We start from the raw sequence: 23,888 nt of genomic DNA, 5'->3' as shown, positions 1-23,888 counted from the left end.
AATGTCAAAGATTGTTGTTCCCATCAGCCACTTAGACACAAGGTTGAAAAAAAATTCAGTTACCCTTAAACAATAGATGGACACAGCTATAGCTGATTTACTGCTGACAATATAACCACAAAGTCCCCATGGTGTTTCTAAGGCAGCTGGAAGAGTCAGGGTTCAGATTTCACAATTCATCAGATCTCTTTTAAGTTGGCCTCTTGGTTTCACTAGAAGACGGAAGCTTCTTGATTTTGTGTTAAACGTTTTGGGAAAGCATTAGCACTACGGAGGTAGTCTGAGATTGGTTTTCAATGTCACGATGTATGTGTTTAAGAGGGATATTTTTCAGTGTGTCAGCAGCCTGTCAGAGGCTGTCACCTTATGGGTATTTAATCGCATGTTACCTGGAAAACACAAAAAAAATGGACTTGCATCTTGAAAGACAAATGAGCAGATGCTCATTAGATCAACCTGCAATGACATCAAATCTTTCTTCATAACTAAAAAACTATTTGAGTAGTTTACAAACTTTTTAAACATACCTTAATACCAGAATTTAGGAATAAAAGTGAAATATGAGTGTGCTTGTAAACGTAGTCAATGTTATATATTGCAATGCTGAATCAGTGGAGTATTCCTTTGACACCAAGTAGTCTTGTGCTTTCTTTTAAAAGAAGTGGAGAAAGATCAGAAAACTGTCTCATGAATCATTTTTCAGTCAAACATGTTTTTAGAAGGCACTCGAAATTATTTGTTTTGGTGATGGAGGCTCCTCTTCAGAAACTACGCATATAGGGGATTTTAGAAAACAATGACAAACATAATTTAGAAATGTTGAGTTTTTGCTTTTGTTAATTTGTTTTATGAAGTTGTTTTTTAGTGCACTCCAGAAGCAACTTTCTTCACACTTCACACAGAGAAACTACATTCATACAATTTCTGTCTGCGCGCACACGCACACACACACACACACACACACACACACACACACACACACACACACACACACAGACACACACACACACACACACACACACACACGGTTTCTAATAAGTCTCTGCCTTCCAGGAAAGGTTTCCATCGCTCGCTCATAAAGAGTGCATGACACATCTGTGAAACATTCATGACTGAATAGCTGCCAGATTCATTAAACAACACACGGAGGCAGCTAGCTGTGAAGAAACAGAAAGGTCCAATCACACTAACTACAATACCATTCATCCGGCTTTCAATATTTTCCAGATATTCTTGTATCAATTCAATTTGTATTTGTTTCAAAAACTAGAATCTTCTTGTTCGACTCAGCTATTTCATAGCAGAACAGTAATCCCATCAGCTGCTCAGCGCGCACACACACACACACACACACACACTTTTATTGTGGATGCGCTGTGTGTGTGCGTGTGTGTGTGTGTGTGTGTGTGTGTGTGTGTGTGTGTGTGTGTGTGTCTGCCAACACTGATACTATTCCTGCTGACTTCAGTGATTTACAGTGTGTGTTTCTCTTCACAGCAACACTCCGTGATCAATGACAGGAATCAGTTTCATCTCCAGTGTTTCCATTACAACATGGACATGGTTCATAGTGAGTTATGAACACATTTTTGGAGTGGCCTGTGTCCATGTAAATTCTCCTTAAGCTAAACAGTGTGAAAAGTGAAACATGGACACACAAATAAGAAATGGCACAGGTTCTATTTTCTGTTTAAGGATCAGTTTATGGTGTTAATATTCTCAAAATACATGTAGGGAAATGCAAATGTATGGTCGTGATGGTCGTGAGCCAATCAACAATAATAACCAAAAACTGTAATCATTGCAAAATATCACAAACAGTTAAAGCGTGAATAGCAGGGGGCAATTTTCTAGTGGCGATGAGTGGGATTTCCCCCTTCCTGTTCTATATATCTCCGGTGGGGACAAAATATATCCCCCCCTCTAAGTGATCAATGCTACTTCAACAATAGACCATATATTATTCACCTCAATATAATGAGCAGCTTTGGTCTGCTCTACATTAATATTTACTAGGCCTGTCAATCGATTAAAAAATGTAATCAAATTAATTACATACTCTGTGATTAATTAATCGCATACATAATTAACGGTGCCTGAACCGATACTTTTTAATAGAGTTAAAAAAAGAAGAAAAAAAGAAAGGTACTAAACAACAGTTGGCGACATTAAAGAACTTGTTTATTGCTAAGGCCATATGGTCAAAATTAAATGATTTAATAATAATGTAATAACTATAACAATAACTTATTTCACTAGTAAATTGTTGTTGAACGACAAAAACAACCACCAGATGGGAAAAAGGACATTTAACAATAACTTTGAATGCACCACGAGGATGTAAATTACCAGTTTCATTGAACGCACCGTCTGTGTTTTTCTGACGTTGGCAGCTGCAGATTGTTACATACCGGTGTTGAATCCTCTACAGTAAAACACAGTCAAACTTTACACCGTTTAGCGTTAGCTGTCAGCATTTTAACCGTGTTTAATCCAGCTACTAGCTAGCGGTAGGCTAATGTTAGCTGCTGTTGAGTATAGTGTTAACTAGCGTCACGTGCAGCGGTGTTTGTGTTGCCTGTAACGTCTGTTTCAGAGCATCAGAGAGAAGTGCAGACATATCAGTGGCACCAGATTTTGGTACCCAACCCTGTTCAGGAAGAAGATTTGTATAAGTAAATGTTCCAATTAATGATCCAGGCAGCACATTCTCTCCCTCCTTCATTTTACAGTCCAATGGTGGCTAGAACGGCTCCGGGTCAAACGTCAATATGGAATGGATTAATCTGCGTTATTTTTTTTAACGTGTTATTTTTTCTCAGACTAATTAATCGAAATGAACGCGTTATTTTGACAGCCCTAATATTTACTGATAAAGCCTGATAAAACCTACTCCCTACTAAGAGTTGCACAGACTAATTGACTAGTCGACTTTACTCCTTCACAATGACGTTTTGAGCTTGACGTACACTAGTCGCTGATCATGTGGTTTTGTCACCAACAACATAGACATGTAGCACTGTCACTGACAAAAACGCAACTCTTTTGGAACTTCATTTGAAAGCCACGGAACATTTGGGACATAAGGACATGGCGAGAAAGATTGAGCAGCGCTGCCTTGTAGCTGTTTGGATTTCGGCTACATTAAAGGACGTTTAAAGCTAAAAGATGTTGGTGTAAAGACACGCAGGAGCTATGTGATATTGCTAACGTTACAGGCTGTCGAGCATCGGTTCACTGGATCATCACACAGAGTCCAACGTAGGAGGTTTGAGTCGCGCTACACTTAAAGCTTTAGTGCGTAACTTTTTGATATTAATGAAAGTCCGTTACATTCAAGCCATTGCCAAATGAGTTGCTACAAAGCTAATTAAGACTATCAGCTCCTCACAACTCTCTCTGTATTTCTCAGTATGACTATGTTCAGAAGATTGTGTTGTCCGGTGACTTTCCCGCGCAGAAGCTCAAGTGAAGATAATTACCTCTTTTGAAGAGTCCATCATGTTTTTTTTAATCCTCTGTGTCCTCCTTGGCTACTAGGAACTGTGTGGAGGAGGGGGGGCTGTGCGCGATCACGGAATGCTTGTATCATGTGGACGCGCTGACAGTTTTGTTGTCATTACTTAGAATTCCTCATGGGGGCAACAGAAACTACGCACTATAGCTTTAATGGCCATTTAAATTGTGTGCACACCTAACTGCGCATAAACCCAATGCATTGGTTGCCAACGAGGACGGACAATAGACTTTGCACTGACCGTTTGTTACGGCGAACTATGATTGACTGACTATCATGGAGATGTGCGGACATAATTACCGGGAATGGTGTGCGTGAAGTTACCACTGGTAAACCCATAGTGTGAGTAGCGGTGTCGAAGCACAAACTGAAAAACGGGTAACGTCAGTTAAGGTCGATGCAAAAGCGCTTGCTGATAAATTGGACAGGTTGCAAAATGCTAGAAAGGCTAAGCTACAGAAAGCAAGCATCTTAAGAAAATCAATACAAGGGTTGTAATTAAAGGGCGATAAAATACAGCTAGCTACAATGCAAAGCATTCTCTCCTCCTGTGATTTTAATAAGACTAGTGACATTTGAAAAAAATGTCAATGACGTCATCAGCGACTAGTCGACGTCGACTTGACTTTCATGATATCAGAGTCAACATTAAATCAGTTTCTTTATCAGTTGGTTTAAATTACTAACTTCTAATAAGCTGATACATGACTAAGTCTATGAGAGACTCGCTTGTTAAATAGAGTTGAGTCAAAGTTTACTGTAAGAGAGTTCATTATTAAGTTTAATCAAATGTTTGCAAAGTTATTAGTATGATACATATTCCCTTAATGTGTTAAAAAACATACACAGTTGTATATATCTATCGCCATCTAATGAAATAAACTTCTGCTAGTGACCACCCTGATGCAGATGATAGGGGTGATGTCAGGTTGTGCTATAACACAGGAAGTTCCTTTTCTCAGAACAGTCTTTGGTCTCCACACTGCCTGTGTTGTTCTTGGACAAGGCTCCACAGTGCTGCACTACGTTGAGGCAGAGGGGCAGGTCAGAGTACAACATACTCGCCCCGTTCACCCACAGCCATTCACCGGCCAGGAAACGGAGGCCTGCCCACACCTAAGGAGAGGAAAGATCTAATGAGCCTCCACCTGCTGTCCACAAAGCATTTTCCCCCTATAGACCACCATCATTATGAAAGAGACATCTACAAAACTGCAAACAAGGTCACTTATAACTATTGGTATAATTAATTTTCAAACCATTAAGGTTTAACATAAATTTGTACATTCCAAGAGCCTAGAAAAGCTATGTTTACGTGCATGATGTAATCTCAATGTGAAGTTTATGAGCCGTGCTGGTGGGAACTGGGAGAAAGAGATTATGAGCAGATGCAGCAGGCCGCACATCACAGAAGCATATGTGCTTGGTAAAGCTTTGATTGGAGTAAATGGGCACCATCTTAGAGTTTGGTAAACAGTACTTAATCATAATGATAATAATAATCACAATCACTGTGTTTTTTACATCTTGAGGATCACATGGATGTGCAATGGGACTCAGGCGCAGAGCAACACAAAAGTAACCCCATAATAAATTGTGTGTGTTCACATTGTGGTCATTAATTCCAGAGCATTAATTACAGGGCAGATACAAAAATTATTTTTCACTTTCACTTACATTGTGTGATAGGGAATTTGTGCTGCCTTCATGCGGTGTCAGAATAATTGGATCATATTTTCTGGTTCACCTGATCCGTTTCCTTTGCTTTGCATCTTCACACAAATACTGGAAATGGCTATCAACGTGTTGTTTAAATACACCGAGCGATAAAACACAACATATCTTTTTTAGCGTCCTTGTTGTCTCCACATAATGACTTAAAGCTCATAAACACACCGACGTCGGAAGAATGGCTTTCCAACCCAGTAATGGGACCCTCCGAGGAGCACATGAATGCACCACTGCCTTTGGCAAAAGTCTGCGCTTTCTGAGTGCTATTCTAGTTTTTTTGTATGTATTGTGTGTATTCCGTTTATTGAACAGGGACAATGCTTAGTGCATTTATTGCACCAGCTGTAGCTAAAGTCATTTTAGGCAGTCAATTCACAGCAAGACGGTCCTGATTGGAGTCTTTCTAAGTCAGGGTTTCAATGTTTCCCTGTGTTTTTCCTCTCAAAGTCCAATAATATGCTGGTCCAGATAACTCAAAATTGCTGTGAATGTAAGAGTGACTGGTTGTCTTTCCTTCTGTATGCTTTAGATCAACTGGCGCACTCTCCAAGATGTACCCTGCCTCTCACCTTATGTATAGGTGAGTCATTTTGGAGTCATTGGACTGGTTATATGACTTTTTCGGGTTGAATGGTGGTCGTCTCGCTTCTCCCTAGCGCCTGTGAGCGTAAAAACCACCCTTGCAACTTTCGGCAGGCGAGGCGGCGGCCTCAGCGTCAGGAAGTATGGCGTGATATCAGGTCTCGCGATGTAACAAATTGCTTCACGGCACTACACACATACAGGAACCGGCTAGGTATAAGAATAAGGTAGCGATGGAGTTTTTCACACTATCGTCATGGCTGAGCCAGCAAAAAAGAAGCAGAAAGCTAGGAAAGCATTGTCGGAGGAACAGAGAAAGAGGAAGACTGACCGAGAGAGGAGTCAGACACAAGTAAACATAGGAGCTGCCAAATATCTATTCTGAAGCTGTAGGGGGAGCTCTATAGAGAAACCTGCCAGCAAAAAGCCAGAAAACAGCGAAGAAATTGCCAAAACTGCATAGCGCCCCTTTAAGACATGGCACCTATAAAAACATTTCTTACATGTGACTGAAAATGAACCCACCTCCTCAGTGTCGGCCTCCATGACCCTGTTCATCACGTAGTCTTGGTCTTTTCCAGGCTGCACGCTGACCAGCTCATAGCGAAGGTTGGGTTGGGAGATTGAATGGAGGGCTCGGCAGTGCTCCAGCGCCTTCTCCCACGTCTTGTTCTCCTTTACCAGGACCAGGTTGTCCGCAAAGCACAGGAAGGGAAATCGAGCAGAGCAGTTTTGGGTAGCCATCATTTTGCTCCTCGAGGAGATGGAGACACAGTCGTCGTTCCCTGGCTCATTCAATGCCCAATTTCTGTACTTTGACAGCCCAGTGCTCCACCTCCATGTTCCCCCTGCAGAACAGATGTTTGAAACTTCAGCAACACAGTTGAGATGAAAGTCTGATTACAGTTTTGTCAAAAAGTTAACTATCCATCCCAACATTAGCTTTTTGGCAAACGATGGGGATTGAGCTGTATTTTGCAAGAAAACAGGAAAAAATAACTAGGGATTCTAATTTCTTTCTGACCGTTAGCCAACCCTAGTAAACAGAGCATTAACCTAAGCAGTCCTCATCGATGTAGTGACGTGTCACGTAGTTTTCAGCTATGAGCGCCGTCCAGCAGAACGCCAAAGAGTTTAAAACGCAACTTGCTTATAAACAAAGTAAGCACTGGCAAGTAAACTAGCAGTTAAGAAAAAGATTGAGTAGCCTATTTTGCAAAAAAAACTTTTTAAGAACTTTATTTTTGATTTAATAGTATTGTTTTTAAATCTTTAACTGATTCTTACGTCAGTTAACGTGAAGTCAGTAAAATGTATTCATATAGAGCTAAAGTGTTTTGCATAAAACATACCATATGATAAAAATGTGCACAATAAAAATCTAAGTAATACATACAAATATAATAAAAATAAACAGTCAAACTGTTAACTATTAACATCCCTAATAACAACATAGCAGGGTTTTTTACTCCATCGTACATACTTCAGAATGTAGACTAATTTGATTATAGCAATCCTCAACTCCTTTCTCCATTCTGAAGGAATATGATTTGAATACATAAGAGCATTTTATAGGATGAAATTGTGTTTGTCTTTACCTTCTCTGTGCAGTCCAGTCCAGACTGGAAAGTCCTGCTCATGGACAATTGAGTATAGGTTGGAATTGTATAGGAAACTTGCCAGATCTCTGTATATCTTACTCTGGCAATACTGCTGTGCCTCAGACCATGACTTTGACTGTGGTATAAATGTGTATTCATATGTGGGCCAGCTTGTGTACTCGATACAAAAGAAAAAGTAGTGTTCATCACAACTTCTGGCGTAAAACCTTCAAGAGAAATATGAAAAACAAAATTACAAAGAGCAAGAATTTGATGCCTGAATTCAATGTGTCCTTTTCAGAAGAACATTGTGCTTACAGTTCACTGCGTTTTTCATATTAGGACCAGACCAATGTTTTTTTCAGATTTAGCCTATTTACTACAAAGAAAAAAGCGTTTGCACGACTGCTGTCCATTTTCCAATTCAAATCATGCTTTTGAATTTTGAGCGCGGCCCCTATAACACATGCAAATAAAGCAAACACAAGCAAATTAGGAAACATGGAAATACAGAAACGCAGCAAGTAATACATAACATTGGAACCAAGAAAACATTGGGACTAAAACCGATGAACTGTAAAAAGAAGTGTCAAGCTAATATCTCTAATTATGTCAAAGTCACACAATCATCCATAACGCTAATTAGACCACGGTCTGTGTGAATACTCGATTCTGACTGGCCCTAGGGTGTCTATAATAAAGTGATTTAGGAGACCTACAAGTAGTTCCTGGTGAAAGTGACTGTTTACCGTTCTAAATGAATAAGTTAGATTAATGGCCGACAGTACACATGGCATATTGTCTATGAAAATCTTTCTATTGATTTGGAGAAAATTACATGGCTGGATAGCTAGCTGGTCTTGTTCAGTGTTGTAATGTAACGAAGTACAAATACTTCACTACTGTACTTAAGTAGAATTTTCACATATCTGTACTTTGTTATTTATATTTCCGGAAACTTTTACTTTTACTCCACTACAGTTTCTAAATAAAATTTATACTTTTACTCCACTACATTTCCCCTAAGCATCTTAGTTACTCGTTACTACAAAATAAAATCAGAAGTAATTTGTTACACTGGAAAAAAAGCAGGTTGGGCGAATCATTGCTCCTAAATTGCCAAGATAATGCACACTCCATTCCAATTGGTGACCTAATGCCTGTTTGTTGCCAAGCGGTAAAAAAAATAAAAAAATAAAAAACATAGGCCAAAACTAAAGAAGAAGAGGAGGAAGCAGAATGACTGATAGTGTCATGGAAGGGTCTGCCGCCATAGTAACAGACGATGATCACTCCGACGACAGTGGTGACGAAGATAACATTACACACCTTTGGCCATAAAGTTCATAATCAAAGTTTTTTTAATTTTTACTTTTACTTCTAATACTTAAGTACATTTAATATCAGAAAATTACTTTTGATACTTAAGTTCAGTAAATATTAGATACTTTAAGACTTTTATTCAAGTAATATTCTAAAAGGATACTTTTACTTCTACCAAAGTCATTTTCTGGTAAGATACTTGTACTTTTACTTAAGTATTGCTTTCAAGTACTTTATACAAGACTGGTCTTGTTGTCAAACAAACCAATCCAAAGCTACCAAAGACAGAAGCAATGACGACGTGTACTGTGCTTTGCCTCTGTACCTGCAATGTGCTATGCGCCCTACCTCGCGGTTTTACCTCTGATCATGTGAAACCAGCTTTAGCTGGCTAATATGGCTCATACTATAGCTGAGCCAAAGGTTCTATGAGCTGAGCAGACTAGATATATCTAGAGGTCTCTATCTATTTAATGGAGAAGTAAATGTTTGCATTGCAAAAGAACCTTATGGGTTCCCAGTATTAGTGAAACCCTTAGACGTGTTTTAAAAAAAAAAGTTTTTGATTGCAAAACGCATGAAAATATATATTAATGGTCCTAAAAAAGTTATTTGGCAATTGACAATGGTATAAGCAGGTCAATGCCCTTCGAGGCATCCCTTAGCAGGCAATTAATGAATTTATGGAAGGAGGCAGTCAAATACTTTCAGTGCATTTAAGTTGCAGTGCACAGAGCTCTCTTGGCTACCATACTCCTGGCAGCCATCAGCTTCCATACATAATAAATATCAGCTTGTTAAGACTTAACTTCATGCCTCTGTTATCACACAACAATAAGTTTGACAACAATATTAGATTGTAATGTTTGGTGACCATTTAAATATAAAAATCATCATTAATAAATGGTGAACGGACAGTTGTTATTTTTCTGTTAACAATGACGATTTATGTTAGAATGTAATCTTATCATGTAATAGAAAATGATTAGTTTATAAATGTAGATAGATAGTTAATACTTTGTCAATAGTTAATTGTTTTGTAATCCATCTATAAAAAACATTTGGATGCTATTATAAAGTTGCATCTAATGTTCATAATAATTATAAATAAGTAGTTTATAAAGCGTTAAGTAACATTAACTCGGCCCCATTATGGCTTCCTTGGTGATCTCTAAAAGTAAAATGATTATTTGAGCACTGATAATAGCTATCTACATAATGTTTATAGAAGATTGAAAGAGTATGTATTAATCATTAACAAGGTATCATAATCAGCTTGAACTTCATAATAATCCAACAATAATAATCAGTTTAATGTTTGATGGTTTCCAAACACTTTATAAAAGTTTATGAATCATTTGGTAATCATTAAAAATACTTAAATATATAACATGTTATGTGTCCAACAAATAAATGCCATAAATTATAGCATTAGGATGACAATTATCATTTCAATGTTTCTTAACTGTAAAATAACTAAATATATATATATATATATATATATATATATATATATATATATATATATATATATATATATATATATATATATATATATGTACACACACACACACACACACACACACACACACACACACACACACACACACAGTGTTGCCAAATGTTTAACCTTATAGAATAGTCCGGTGGCTGCTAGAGAAAATTAAGAATAGATACAAAATAATCTGTTTAACATTCAAAAACATTGTGTAAGTCTTTAAAAGCAGTGTTAGAACAGTCTCCATTACTTTTGGCTGGTGTAATAGATGAGAGCACAGTTTTCGTTGCGTGGCTCGTTATACCCCCAGTGGTACTGACTTTGGCCAAAGTTGACATTCATTCCATATTTATTAGACCAAATCCAGAAGGGGCCATTGAGTTTGTGCAAGCTGATCCATGCATGATAAGGCCCCATATTTATGCTGTCTGCATCTGACTGCGTAAAGATGGAGGCCAAATCAGTGTAGGAAGGTGATCTGTTTGAATAAAAAATAAAAAAACAAATTATTTGCAACTACATCCGTCAAAATACAAGTAATTCAAAACTAAATTATACTTACAGTAGAGGAGGTTTTACATGGCTGATGGGAACGTCATAAGTTTTGCAGATATTTGTTCATAAAACAAAGCATTGGACAAATTGGAACTTTGACTAAATGACTGCACTCAATAAAAAATTTAAGTAAAGGGATAACCAAAGTTACTATTTACTGTACTGCATTGTATTATGGTGATGCTGATCTACTTAATTAATTATATTCTGTTAATTCTATTTCATTTTCAATGTTACATTCAAGCCTTAACTACAAATTCTAACTTATTTTCTTTTAACCTTCATTTAACCAGGAAGTGCTGTGAGATTTAAATCTGTTTTTGGAGGGAGATATGGCCAAGACCGCACACCATAACAAGGGAAGAAAATTATAAAATAGAACACAGTAAAAACAGACAAGAGAAAACAACAGATACATCATACAAATACAAAAGCCAGTTTAGGAATAGCAACTGCACTCTTTAGTTTTTTTTTTATCAGAGTTTTAAACTCTCCCAGGGAGACCGAATCAATAAGCTGATGTGTTATGAAGATTATTCCGTGACCAGGGGGTAAAAGAGAAGAAAGCTGTGCTGCTAAGTTCTGAACAAATCCTGGTTACCTGGTCACTTCTAATAGCTATTTATGTAAATGTCAATAAAACGTAAAAACTCACTTCTTGCAGTAGCTTTGAGCATCCTGCCAGGTGTAATGCTTTGAGATGTACGAATAATCTCTCTGCACCACTGATCCCAGTCCAGATGCAGTACTGCTCAGGCTGAGCAGGAGGAGGAGGAGGAGGAAGGGTCCTGAACTCTTCGTCATCATCTTCAGAATTCTGTACAGAGAGCATCATATTTGTTTGACCCTTTCGCTGCCCCCTCACTCTGACATATCTCCAGTTGTGCATGTTCAGGTGCTGAGCATGTGTGTGTATTTCAGGCCTGTGTATAGTGTGTTCCAACAACAGAGTGCAACAAGTGTAATCCCCCCCGGAGATCAATAAAGTATACAAATTATAAAATATATATATATATATATATATATATATATATTTTTTTTTATATACAACACCTTGCTGGGCTATTGTTTGTAGTGAGAATCAACACTTAACTTTGTTTGTTTTTTTATTCTCAGCAGATTACCTTTTTTTTGAAGAAACAATTCACACATCCAAAAAATCTTCTGTGCAGGCGCGTTGGAAAATAACATAAATTTGGAAACAAAGGAACAAATCCCACACTCTGCTCTTGCTATAGCATCACTGTTTATTTTCGGTCCTTCCGGACCTTCATCAAGAGTATTACAAACAACACACACAACCGGGCTTAAATACATTTTGCCCCTCCCATTCTGTGTCTCCAGGTGTGGGACAATAGCCGATCACTTTTCAATGGGAGTATTTGGAGGGACTGAAAACTTTAAGGTTTTTTGTAAATAAACGGTGATCTTATAGCACGAGCAGAGTGCGTGATTTGTTCCTTTGTTTTCAAATTCTCAGCAGATGAAAATGCAATCACAGACCCCTTAATATCTCAGGTAGTTAAAGACCAAAAGCATATTTGTGAATATTGTGATATTTTCTTTTTACATTACATGTCATTTAGCCGACGCTTTTATCCAAAGCGACTTACATTTGCTATATACTGTATGTCAGAGGTCGCACGCCTCTGGAGCAACTAGGGGTTAAGGGTCTTGCTCAGGGACACGCAGTGGGAATTGAACCCAGATCTCCCACAACAAAAGCATGTGTCATATCCACTGCACCATCACCATCCAAGACAAATGGCTCATTAGACAATTGAAACCAATAATGGACATCAAACTAAAACTTTGTCAACCACTAACAACCACACGTTACCTGTCTGATGTTTTTCTGCAGTTTCTTGTTCCGCGACGTGTTCAGTCAGAAACACCCGTTGCTGTCCGATGAGTCTCCAACATCAAGCTGAACATCTCACTTCTTTGAGTTCCACATATAAGAACAATCATTTGACTAGCAGTCACACTTAAACTCTCATTTGAATGTTGGCAAATGAAGCAGAGATTTACCTACAGAACTGAAGAAACAGATCCTGGTGTTGCTTAAGAGACACCAAGAAGCAGGCAAATAAAACTGCTGCATCATTGTAGGCTACTGTTCAGAGTCACATCAGAACGTCTTCAAGATGGTTAAAGTCAACAGTTCAGACACAGGTGTCAAGCATCAGTGCCAGAATCCATCAGCGGCTCCATTTCCTATGAAGACAAACTGCCAATCTTTTACAGGGCGACAATAGAGTCCATCTTAACAGTACGGTATCAACAGCTGGTTTGGGAAATCTAACCCTCAGAGCCTCAATCTGGTCAAGATGGTGGTGGAAGGGTGTAGAATGGGCCAAGGAAGAACCTATTGCATTTAAGAGCATATCCGAAATCACAAAGCAGATACAAAAATTAAGAGGTCTGCTCTCTTAGTGCCCTTTGTTTTTTTTGCTTTTTTTTTTTATGAAACTTTACTGCAAAAAAAACAAACAACCTTCTGACAATCGGGTTAAAAGATCCCAGATTGTGGTATTTGTTGTGAGTAAGCACTCACTTAAAAGTAGTTTAGTACTAGTCCTTAATGTACTAGTACCTTTATTAGCATGTATTTATATTGGATAATCTACAGAATACACTATCACTTGACCTTTTCTTGCAAGAAAAGTAATTTCCACAAAAATTGAAACAGTGAGGAAACAAAGTTGAAATGTGCTTTATTTCTTTTTATTTAAGTGAACTACTGTAACGCTTTAATATGAAAAGTTCTCTGAAGTTGGGGCTGTTCAAATACAATAAGTGTCTTTGGTCTACACTACACCAACACTTACTGAAAAACCTATTTATAAACATACTACATTTTTTAATTAAGTTGATGTAGCATTTTTGTAATTTAATAATATATGAAGACTTGATCGCACATGACTAAGTCTATAAGAGACACTTGTTAAATAGAGTTGAGTCAAAGTTTTATTATAAAGTTTGATCAAACTGTTGCAAAGATATTCCATAGTAGGATACATATTCCCATAATGTGTTGAAAGCCTACACGGTTGTATGTCTACCATCTGAAGAAGCTGTGTGCCAACTTATGAAGATAAACTTCTGCTAGTGACCACCCTGATGCAGATGATAGGGGTGATGTCAGGATGTGCTATAACACAGGAAGTTCCTTTTCTCAGAACAGTCTTTGGTCTCTACGCTGCCTGTGTTGTTCTTGGACAAGGCTCCACAGTGCTGCACCAGGGTGGGGCAGCGGGGCAGGTTAGAGTACAACATACTCGCCCCGTTCACCCACAGCCATTCACCGGCCAGGAAACGGAGGCCTGCCCACACCTAAGGAGAGGAAAGATCTAATGAGCCTCCACCTGCTGTCCACAAAGCATTGTCCTCCACCATCATTATGAAAGAGACGTCTATAAAACTGCAAACAAGGTCACTTATAACTATTTGCATAATTTCAACTTTCCATAGAGGTTTATCATTTGTACATTCCAAGAGCCTAGAAAAGCTATGTTTACATGCATGATGATCTCAATGTGAAGTTTTTGGGCCACTAGTGCAGTGCCCGTTTGGAGCCATGCCTGTTCAGAAAGGGCCAATTGCCTAGTTACACGTTAATACAGTATTTTTTCCACAAACTTTATCCAACTATAAGCGCAGTTCAATGAGTCGTGTAACAATAGGAATTGTTTGTGGTATATGTGTTGCAGCACGGGCCGTTTTAGAGGTTGCACCTAGAGGTATCAGAGTAGCCGTGTGTGAGCCCACTTATGTATGTTTGCCAAAAGAACGTTGAATAAACTATCACCCGTTGGATGACTAAACTGATATTGTGGAGTATCGTGAGTGTTAAAGACCAGAATATAACATGGTGGCAGCAGTAGTGAACTTTGCCAGTGTTATCAGAAAATAACGTTACGCTAGCAGACTCAGCTAACCCCGGCTCACCTAGAGATTTGGTGTGTCCCCTTTTTTTTCCGTCTAGCTGTCACACATCCAGGTAGAGATGTGGCCCACGCAGGGGAAGGAGGGAGTTCAGACTGCTGAAAAAGCCGCGATGTAGCCCGGGCGAGAGAAGGAGGGAGCTCAGCCCGTGCAGAATGGTCAGAGAAATGTAAATAAAGCACTGGCGTTCATCTCGCGTTTAGTCTCACTTTGCCAGACCATCCTCCAAAGTGCTGCAAAAGAGGGTCTGGGTAGTCCACACAGCATTTGGGGATAGGAGAAAAATGTGCTCTGGTTTACTGGCATTTCTTTTTTGAGAGGTACACGTCAGGCTACGGCATATAATCCGTGTCTCCACATACCAACGTACGTAGCCACGGTTTAGATTTAATGCAGAGGCATAAATCACGCATGTGTCACTGAAAATGAACCCACCTCCTCAGTGTTGGCCTCCATGACCCGGTTCATCACGTAGTCGTGGTCTTTTCCAGGCTGCACGCTGACCAGCTCATAGCGAAGGTTGGGTTGGGAGATTGAATGGAGGGCTCGGCAGTGCTCCAGCGCCTTCTCCCACGTCTTGTTCTCCTTTACCAGGACCAGGTTGTCAGCGAAGCAGAGGAAGGGAAATCGAGCAGAGCAGCTTTGGGTAGCCATCTTTTTGCTCCTCGAGGAGATGGAGACACAGTCGTCGTTCCCTGGCTCATTCGATGCCCAATTTCTGTACTTTGACAGCCCAGTGCTCCACCTCCATGTTCCCTCTGCAGAACAGATGTTTGAAACTTCAGCAACACAGTTGAGATGAAAGTCTGATTAACTACTACAATTACTAAAGATGGGGGTTGAGCTGTATTTTGCAACAAAACAGGAAAATATAACTAGGGATGCACATTTTTTTCGGACCATTAGCCGACCCTCGTAAACAGAGTATTAACCTAAGCAGGGAACGGAGTCCCAGTTCATCGTGCGGGAGGCTTGGACATACTTTCCACATTCTGTGGATAGCTGCAGACTTGTTTTCGGTCGGGCAGCCATAATGTTTAATGCACCGTCGTGAACACATGCAGCCACTTTCCTGGAACCACTTGCACGAACGACAAGTCTAAGCGGTCCACGGCGCGTAGTCTTGTGTGTCTGCCGGACATACTCTGTGTGTAGGATGGCCGACTTACCGGCCAGTGCTCATCGAAATAGCGGCATGTGTCATGTAGCTCTCCGTTGTGAGCGTCGTCCAGCAGAGAGCCACAAGCAGGGAAAAAAATGCTTAAAAAAAATTCCTAGTGCAAAGTTAGCACTAGCAAGTTAACTAGGATTTAAGAAATAGATTGTATAGCCCACTTTTTCTTAACATGCAAAAAAATCTTTAATAACTTTGTTTAAATGTTTTTAACTGTTTAACTGATCATATTAATCATTTGAATTGCTTACTGTCGGTTAACTGTTAAACCGTTAATTATTAACATCACTAATAACATAGCAGGGTTTTTTATTCCATTCTACATGTTTCAGGAAATAGAATATTTTGATTAGAGCATCCTCAACTCCTTTCTCCACTCTGTGGGAAAATTGCATTAGGGTGTATTGCATGCTGAGTTTCCTAACAAGCCGTGTTTTTTCATTATGAGGGTGGTGGTAGTGATTGGCTTTAAATTTCCCATATTATGAAAAAAAAAAAATCACTTTTTCTGGGATTTGGGGTGTTATTTTGTGTCTCTGGTGCGTCCATACACATACAAACTTAGAAAAAAAAAACATCCATGATGTTTTCAGTGAGATACGGGTTTCTGAATGTAACCTGCCTTCAGTCTCCAGGTGAGCTGTTCAAAATTGGCACGGCTTTTTACGTTACTAGCCGAAACGAGGTGGCTAACCGTAGCATGCTAGCTTGTTCTGAATGGCAAAACACTGCTACAACACACACTAGTTCACCATAATCTACAAAAGAACTACTTACATGTCCCTATTCTGCAGGTATTCCACGCAAAGTTGGAAGTGCGCCCTCATTTAGAAGAAGTCTCCCGGCTAATCCTGCCTTGTATTACTGAAGTTGTAGAAACAAACAGCTAGCTAGATGATGTGATCTTACCTAGCTACTGAGCATGTGCGACTGCCAACAAAGATCTTACAGAAGTTGAGAGGTCTCACTCCGTAGCTAAAACAGAGACCTGAACACAGGGTAAAAAGAGCAGCTGCAGCAATGTGCAGTACAACAAAAATATGGCGTTTTTTGAAAATTAAACCATGTAAACCTATTCTGGTACAACCTCAAAATACAATTATGAACCTGAAAATTAGCATAATATGGCCACTTTAAGTCAGTGGCTGTTGTAGGATGGTTGCCTCTGGCTGTAGCACAAATTGCACGCACTCAGACTGAGTTTGACGAGATTAATGTTCAGGTACTTGAGATGGTGACGTAACAGATTTGGTCCTATCTCAGAAATGAACTTGCCAATGGAGGACTTTCTGGAATAAATACATAAGAGCAGTTCATAAACGCATGACAGGTTTCAATTGTGTTCGTCTTTACCATCTCTGTGCAGTCCAGTCCAGACTGGAAAGTCCTGCTGAATCAGAGTTGAGTATAGGTCAAAGTAGGTATGGAAAGTTGCCAGATCATGGTGTCCATCACTCCAGTAACTCTTGCAATACTGTTGGGCTTCAGACCATATCTTTGACAGTGGTATAAATGTGTAGTCCTTATCGTTGTTGTGTTGACAAAAGAAGAAGTAAGATTTGTCACAATCGGTGCCATTCAACCTTCAAGAGAAGTATGAACAACAAAGTTACAAAGAGGAAGAACTTGATGCATGAATCCAATTTGTCCTTTCCAAAAGAAAAATATTCCATTGCGTTCACTATGTTATTCATATTAGGACAAAACGTGTTTTTGATGAAGATTCAGCCCATTTACTACAATTACTAATTACTCATTTTCCAAATCAAAATCTTGCTTCACGATACCCTCCTATATGGTGGCCAAGAGAGCATTATGTGCTGCAACTTAAAAAACAACAACATGCAAATAGACAAAACACAAGCAAATACACTCACAAATTTGACACCTTTGCAGCATTAAGAAACAATAGAAATACAGACACGCTGAAACCAAGAAAAACATTGGGACTTATAAACCGATACAAAAAATGTGTTGCGCTAATAAACAAATATTATGGAAAAATAATGTCAAATTAATGCAATCAGACTATGAACAAAATATGAACCCTTCCTTGCATGTGAATCTTCTCAAATCCCCTGGCAATCTGGTTTTTAAATCTCAGCTTTCTATCCAGAAATATCCATAAATCATTACTAAATGAGCAACAATCAATCCACCGTCTTCATTTTAAACACTACAGCTCTTTTCCTTTTTAAATAAATATATTTTAGAAAACTTTTATTGTAAATTTCTATTTTATATTAAAGATCCTTAACGTGCAGTACTTTTCATTTTTCTTTACTTTTAATGTTTATGGTGACCATTGTGCACTAGGTAAATTCCTTCGGATTCTGAAGAGCACAGATAAAAACATCTCCATGTCAATCTCAACATATCTGTTCTCACTTTGGTAGGTTTCTGTTTAGGACCTATCCTCATAATCAGAAGGGGGCTGAGAAAGGCTTTCAGGGCCTTTAAAGCTTTAGTGCATAACTTTTTGACATTAATGAACGTCCGTTACATTGAAGCTATTGCCACATGAGTTGATACAAAGCTAATTAAGACTAACAGCTCCACACAACTCTCTCTGTATTTCTCAGTATGGCTATTAATCCTCCGTGTCCGATCTTGGTTACTAGTAACTGTGTGAAGGGAGTGTCAGGGTGGTGCCCACGGAAGGCTTGTATCATGTGGACGCGCCTACAGTTTTGTTGTCATTACTTAGAATTCCTCATGGGGGCGACAGAAACTACGCACTGTAACTTTAAGTTGCAGTGCACTGAGCTCTCTTGGCTACCATACTCCTGGCAGCCATCAGCTTCCATACATTAGGAAAATCAGCTTGTTAAGACATAACTTCACGTCTCAATTACCACATACCAATACCTTTGACAACAATATCAGATAAAAATGTTAGTAACACTTTATAATAACCATCATCATTAATAAATGGTAAACTGACGGAGTTAACTAAAGTTAAGAGCTCCTGCCCGCTGCCTGCGTGGTGTGAGCATGGTGTTTCTGTTGCGTGGCAGCTGCGTGGTGTTTTCTATGTCTTTGCACACCAGAAACGTGTCTGACGCAGCACTGCTGCTAGCCTTGTCTGTACACATGTATGGGGAGAGAGTTGTGGAAATTTACTGCACTCAAGCTCATGTTAAATATATACTGATTTGATTACAGCAAAGACGTCAGCAGTATTAACGGCAAAATAGGCTACAGAATATTTCGTTCTGTATTGACAGGTGCAATATTTGAAAATCAATAATTCTTTTTTTTTTTAAATTACATTTATATCTGCATTTATGTCAAAACCTAGACACTTAACATCAAAATGGAATTTATTAAATGTATTCATGTCAAAATGACACAAACATCTTTTTGTATTCTATTTTGCCTGGAAACGCTTCCAACACAATTGCGTGTCGGGTGAAAAAGAGGCGTCGGTCCTATTTCTAGCATGCACGCGTTTTCGGCGTGCGTGTCACGCAGGCAGTGTGCGAGCTCTAACCTGTTAACATGGGAACCGAAATAAAAACGGACATGCCACGATGCTCACGCCACGCCGGCAGTGTGCAGGAGCCCCAAGTCTCGCATTGCCAGACCTTCCTCCACAGCTCTGCAAAGGAGGGTCTGGCTAGTCCACACAGACTAGCGCCACACAGAGCCATGGTGCCGCTGCAAAAATAGCATTGGGAAGGAATTTGTTAAAAGTGGAACGTGTACGTTCAAAAATTGTTTTAGTCGTGCAAAAACTCAGATTGGACAGATAGTCTAGCTAGCTGTCTGGATTTACCCTGCAGAGATCTGAGGAGCAGTTAACCATAGTCCTCAGAAATACACCGCAGTTTAGAATTACAACACAAAGAAAGAGGAAGGTGACGGACATCCGGCCGAAAACAGGGACACACGGCAGAATTTGCGGCGGCACTGGAGCAATCCCGGAAATGGAAGGTTGTGGATATAGACTAATGAAAGTCGAATTAAGGTATTTCACTGTTAAGCAATGAAAATATTGTTAGAATTATTTTATTGGTTTAGTGTAATATCAAATTATTAGTTTATAAATTTAGATAATACTATGTCAATGATATAATTAAATATATAGAGTAATAATAAATTAGTGGTTTATAATGCATGAAATAACACTTCAAATAGTGTTTGACGGTTTTACAAACAATTTCTTAGTTTTATTTTTTGGTAATATATAAAATATTTAACTATATAAAATGTTATGTGTGTAACTGTAACCTTAAAATAGCATTATAGGATTACTAATACATTATAGCATTACTAAAAATTAGGAAACCATCCATCCATCCATCCATCTTCGTCTACTTGTTGGGTCGCGGGGGCAGCAGCTCCAGCAGGGGACCCCAAACTTCCCTTTCCCGAGCCACATTCACCAGCTCCGACTGGGGGACCCCCTGAGGCGTTCCCAGGCCAGGGTGGAGATATAATCTCTCCACCTAGTCCTGGGTCTTCCCCGAGGCCTCCTCCCAGCTGGATGTGCCTGGAACACCTCCTTTAGGGAGGCGTCCAGGGGGCATCCTTACCAGATGCCCAAATGGGAAAGGAAACCTTATCATTTAAATGTTTAACAGAAAAATAAGAAAACTAGGAAAAATAACTTTTTAACTTTACTAACATATACCATTTATTATTGATGGTTATTACCAAGTGTTTAACCTTAAATAATGGAGTCCAGTGGCTGCATAAAAAATTAAGAATATATAATCTGTTTAACACGTGAAAAAGTCTGTAAAACAGTGTAACAACAGTATACCCATTACCATTTGTTGGAGTATGCAGCGACAGCACAGTATGCATCGCCTGACTGGTAAGTCCAATATGGTTGTAGATTGCTGTAAACTCCATTGGACGAAACCCAGTAGTTGTAGTTGTAGTGGTATATGGGTTTGTGGATGCCGGTCCATGCATAATATTCCCACACGTTTATACTCTGTTCATCAGACTCTGTAAAGATGGTGGCCAAATCAGGGAAGGAAGTTGAGCTGTTCGGACAAAAAAAAAATATTTATTTTTTTTATTTACGAGATCTGTCGTAATTCAAGTGATCAAAATCTCAAATCGTATTTATAGTAGAGGATTTTTAGTATTACAGTACATATGAGGCTGATGGGCATGTCATTAGTTTTGCAGACATTTGGTCAGAAACTGTACAAACTGGAACTGACTTGATGGCGCTACATGAAAAGTAAAAGGATCACCAAAGTTACTATTAACTGCATTGCATTATGGACAAGTGATGTTTCCGTTTATCTACTTAGCTCTTTAATTCTATGTAATTTCCATTCAAGCCTTAAATTTGTGTAATCGAACTACAAATTCTAACCTATTTTTCTTTTAACCTTCATTTAACCAGGAAGTCCCTTGAGATTTAAATGTCTTTTTCAAAGGAGACCTTGCCAAAACTAAATTATGAAAGAAGAGCATGAAAAAACAGACAAGGGACAATTAAAAATGGAGCACTATAAAAACAGACAAGGGACAACAGATGCATAATACAAAAGACAATTTAGGAACAGCAACTGCACTCTTTGCTTTTAATTCCGGGATGGGAGAAAAACGTGCTCTGGTTTATTGGCATTTCTTTAAACCAATCAAAGCACTAAGCACCGGGAAAAGCCACGGTGCCTCTGCAAAATAGCCTCGGGAAGGAACTTGTTTTGGTGGAACATGTTTACGCTCAAAAGTTGTTTTAGTCGTGCAACAGAAAACTCAGATTGGACAGATAGTCTAGCTAACTGTCTGGATTTACCCTGCAGAGATCTGAGGAGCAGTTAACCATAGTCTTCAGAAATCCACCGGAGTTTAGAACGCCAACACAAAGAAAGAGGAAGGAAACGGACATCGGCAGAAAAGACATGCATCTGGCGGAATTTCCTACGGCACCGAAATATCATGGATATAGACTAATGTAAATGAGAATAAAACGTAAAACCTCACTTCCTGCAGTAGCTTTGAGCGTCCTGCCAGGTGTAATGGTTTGGTTGGTACGAGTAGCCTTTCCACACCACTGATCCCAGTCCAGACACCGTATGGCTCAGGCTGAGCAGGAAGAGGAGGAGGAGGAGGAAAGGTCCTGAACTCTTCATCGTCAGACTTCTGTTGTACAGAGAGCATCATATTAAACCTTGCTGTACTATTGTTTGTAGAGAGAATAAACACTTAGTTTTTATAATTCTCAGCAGATGAAAATGCAATCACAGACCCCTTAATATCTCAGGCAGTTAAAGACCAAAAGAATATTTGGGGTAATTTCTTAATAAAGACAAATGGCTTATTAGACAATAAAAAACACTAATTGACAGGCCCAGTGTTCAGTCGGCAGTGGTGGAATGTAACTAAGTACATTTACTCAAGAACTTTACTAAGTACAAATTTACATCATTTCAGAGATAAATATTGAACTTTTTACTCCTCTACATTAGTCTGACATCTTAAATTACTTTACACATTAACATTTCTGCACAGAAAACACATGTAGTTTATAAAATACTGTTTTATTATAAATTAAACTACCCAACAATATAACAGCCTACATTGACAGCTCAAATGATTAGTCAATTAAACAGTTGATTGACAGAACTGTTAACTATTGTTTCCAGTTTCTAAAATATGAGGCTTTTTTTTCTGCTGAATATTTTTACTTTTAATACTTTAATACATTTTCCTGATGATACATACTTTTACTTAAGCAACATTTTCAATGCAGGACTTTTACTTGTAACAGAGTATTTTTTACAGTGTGGAACTAGCACTCTTACATAAGTAAAGGATCTGAACACTTCTTCCACCACTGTCAGTCGGAGTTGTTACCTGTCCTGATGGGTTTTTTGCCGTTTCTTGTGTTGTGTTCAGTCAGAAACACCCGTTGCTGTCCGATGAGCCTCCAACATCCAGCTGAACATCTCACTTCTTTGAGTTCCACGTATAAGAACAATTATTTGATTAGCAGACACACTTAAACCAACTCTCAGCTTCCTGTCGCTGAATCGCCAGAAACTATTTGAATGTTGGCCAATGAAGCCAAATGAAGAGATTTACCTACAGAACTGAAAATCAGATCCTGGTGTTGCTTAAGAGACACCAAGAAGCAGGCAAATAAAACTGCTGCATCATTGTAGACTACTGTTCAGAGTCACATCAGGACATCTTAAAAGATGAGTCATAATGAGTCAAAATGTCAAAAAGACAACAAAGTCAATCGATCAAGAATGTGGAGACCACGGTGGGTGTTTTGGTTAATTTAAGTCCGATTTAGTCCGATGGATAATTGCTGCTTATCAAAACGATTGTTGCAGTGTATTTTATTTAATTTTTTTTACATCTCGCACCAATGCAGTGCATGTTCTGAAATAAAAATAAACATCGCCTTGATGTACACACAGCGTTGTTTAGGTTTTTTTAGTCAGAAGCTACGTAGGCTGTGTAATTTTTGTTTGTTCTGTTACCTCCAACCCCCGTTTTGAGTAGCCGGATCCACCCCCCCTCTGCGCTCCGGGACCTCCCACTTTACAAATTAAGCACTGGTTATGAACATCCGATCCATTCAAGCCATTGCCAAATGAGTTGCTACAAAGCTAATTAAGACCATCAGCTCCACACAACTCTCTCTGTATTTCTCAGTATGACTATGTTCAGAAGATGGTGTCGTCCGGCGACTTTCACTCACAGAAACTCGAGTGAAGATAATGACCTCTTCTGAAGACTCCATGTTTTTTTAATCCTGCGTGTCCTCCTTGTCTACTAGCAACTGCACGGAGGAGGGGGGGGTGCGTGATCACCGAAGGCTTGTATCATGGGGACGCGCTGGCAGTTTTGATGTCATTACTTAAAATTCCTCATGGGGGAAGACAGAAACTAAGCACTATAGCTGTAACTTAGCGGACTTGTTGGGGGGAAATTTCGACTCCTACATGGAATGAACAACATTTGACCAAGACAATCAGA

At 39.0% G+C, this 23,888-nt stretch overlaps 2 protein-coding genes across 2 annotated transcripts; both read right to left on the bottom strand.

The window, feature by feature from the left end:
- Positions 1 to 10,454: 10,454 nt before the first annotated feature.
- On the bottom strand, positions 10,455 to 11,614 carry LOC116067177 (snaclec B2-like). The gene is made up of 2 exons (XM_031323505.2): positions 11,463 to 11,614; positions 10,455 to 10,730 (listed from the first exon to the last, which is right to left on the bottom strand). Exons 1-2 carry the CDS (start codon positions 11,612 to 11,614, stop codon positions 10,499 to 10,501), a joined length of 384 nt encoding a protein of 127 aa, XP_031179365.2. The 3' UTR covers positions 10,455 to 10,498.
- Positions 11,615 to 13,767: 2,153 nt separating this feature from the next.
- Positions 13,768 to 22,038, bottom strand: LOC116067180. Its single transcript, XM_035999204.1, has 5 exons — positions 21,882 to 22,038; positions 20,705 to 20,926; positions 17,283 to 17,512; positions 15,191 to 15,513; positions 13,768 to 14,143 (listed from the first exon to the last, which is right to left on the bottom strand). The coding sequence occupies exons 1-5, from the start codon at positions 22,028 to 22,030 to the stop codon at positions 13,952 to 13,954; spliced, it is 1,116 nt and encodes a 371-aa protein (XP_035855097.1). The 5' UTR covers positions 22,031 to 22,038; the 3' UTR covers positions 13,768 to 13,951.
- Positions 22,039 to 23,888: the final 1,850 nt, after the last annotated feature.

The sequence above is a fragment of the Sander lucioperca genome, chromosome 3 (assembly GCF_008315115.2).
Source record: "Sander lucioperca isolate FBNREF2018 chromosome 3, SLUC_FBN_1.2, whole genome shotgun sequence".
NCBI classification, from domain to species: Eukaryota; Metazoa; Chordata; class Actinopteri; order Perciformes; family Percidae; genus Sander; species Sander lucioperca.
Note: the sequence above shows the minus strand (reverse complement) of the source record. Positions and strands in the feature narration are given on the sequence as shown.

Bases quoted from the DNA above. Each gene is read 5' to 3' on its own strand.
- LOC116067180 (XM_035999204.1), bottom strand. From the start codon at position 22,030: ATGAAGAGTTCAGGACCTTTCCTCCTCCTCCTCCTCTTCCTGCTCAGC. The intron at 17,513-20,704 runs GTAATGGGTATA...CTTCTCTTGAAG, and splicing joins GCTGCATACTCCAACAAATG to GTTGAATGGCACCGATTGTG. The intron at 15,514-17,282 runs GTAAAGACGAAC...TCTGTTCTGCAG, and splicing joins GACTGGACTGCACAGAGATG to AGGGAACATGGAGGTGGAGC.
- LOC116067177 (XM_031323505.2), bottom strand. From the start codon at position 11,614: ATGATGACGAAGAGTTCAGGACCCTTCCTCCTCCTCCTCCTCCTGCTC. The intron at 10,731-11,462 runs GTGAGTTTTTAC...TTATTCAAACAG, and splicing joins GCTCAAAGCTACTGCAAGAA to ATCACCTTCCTACACTGATT.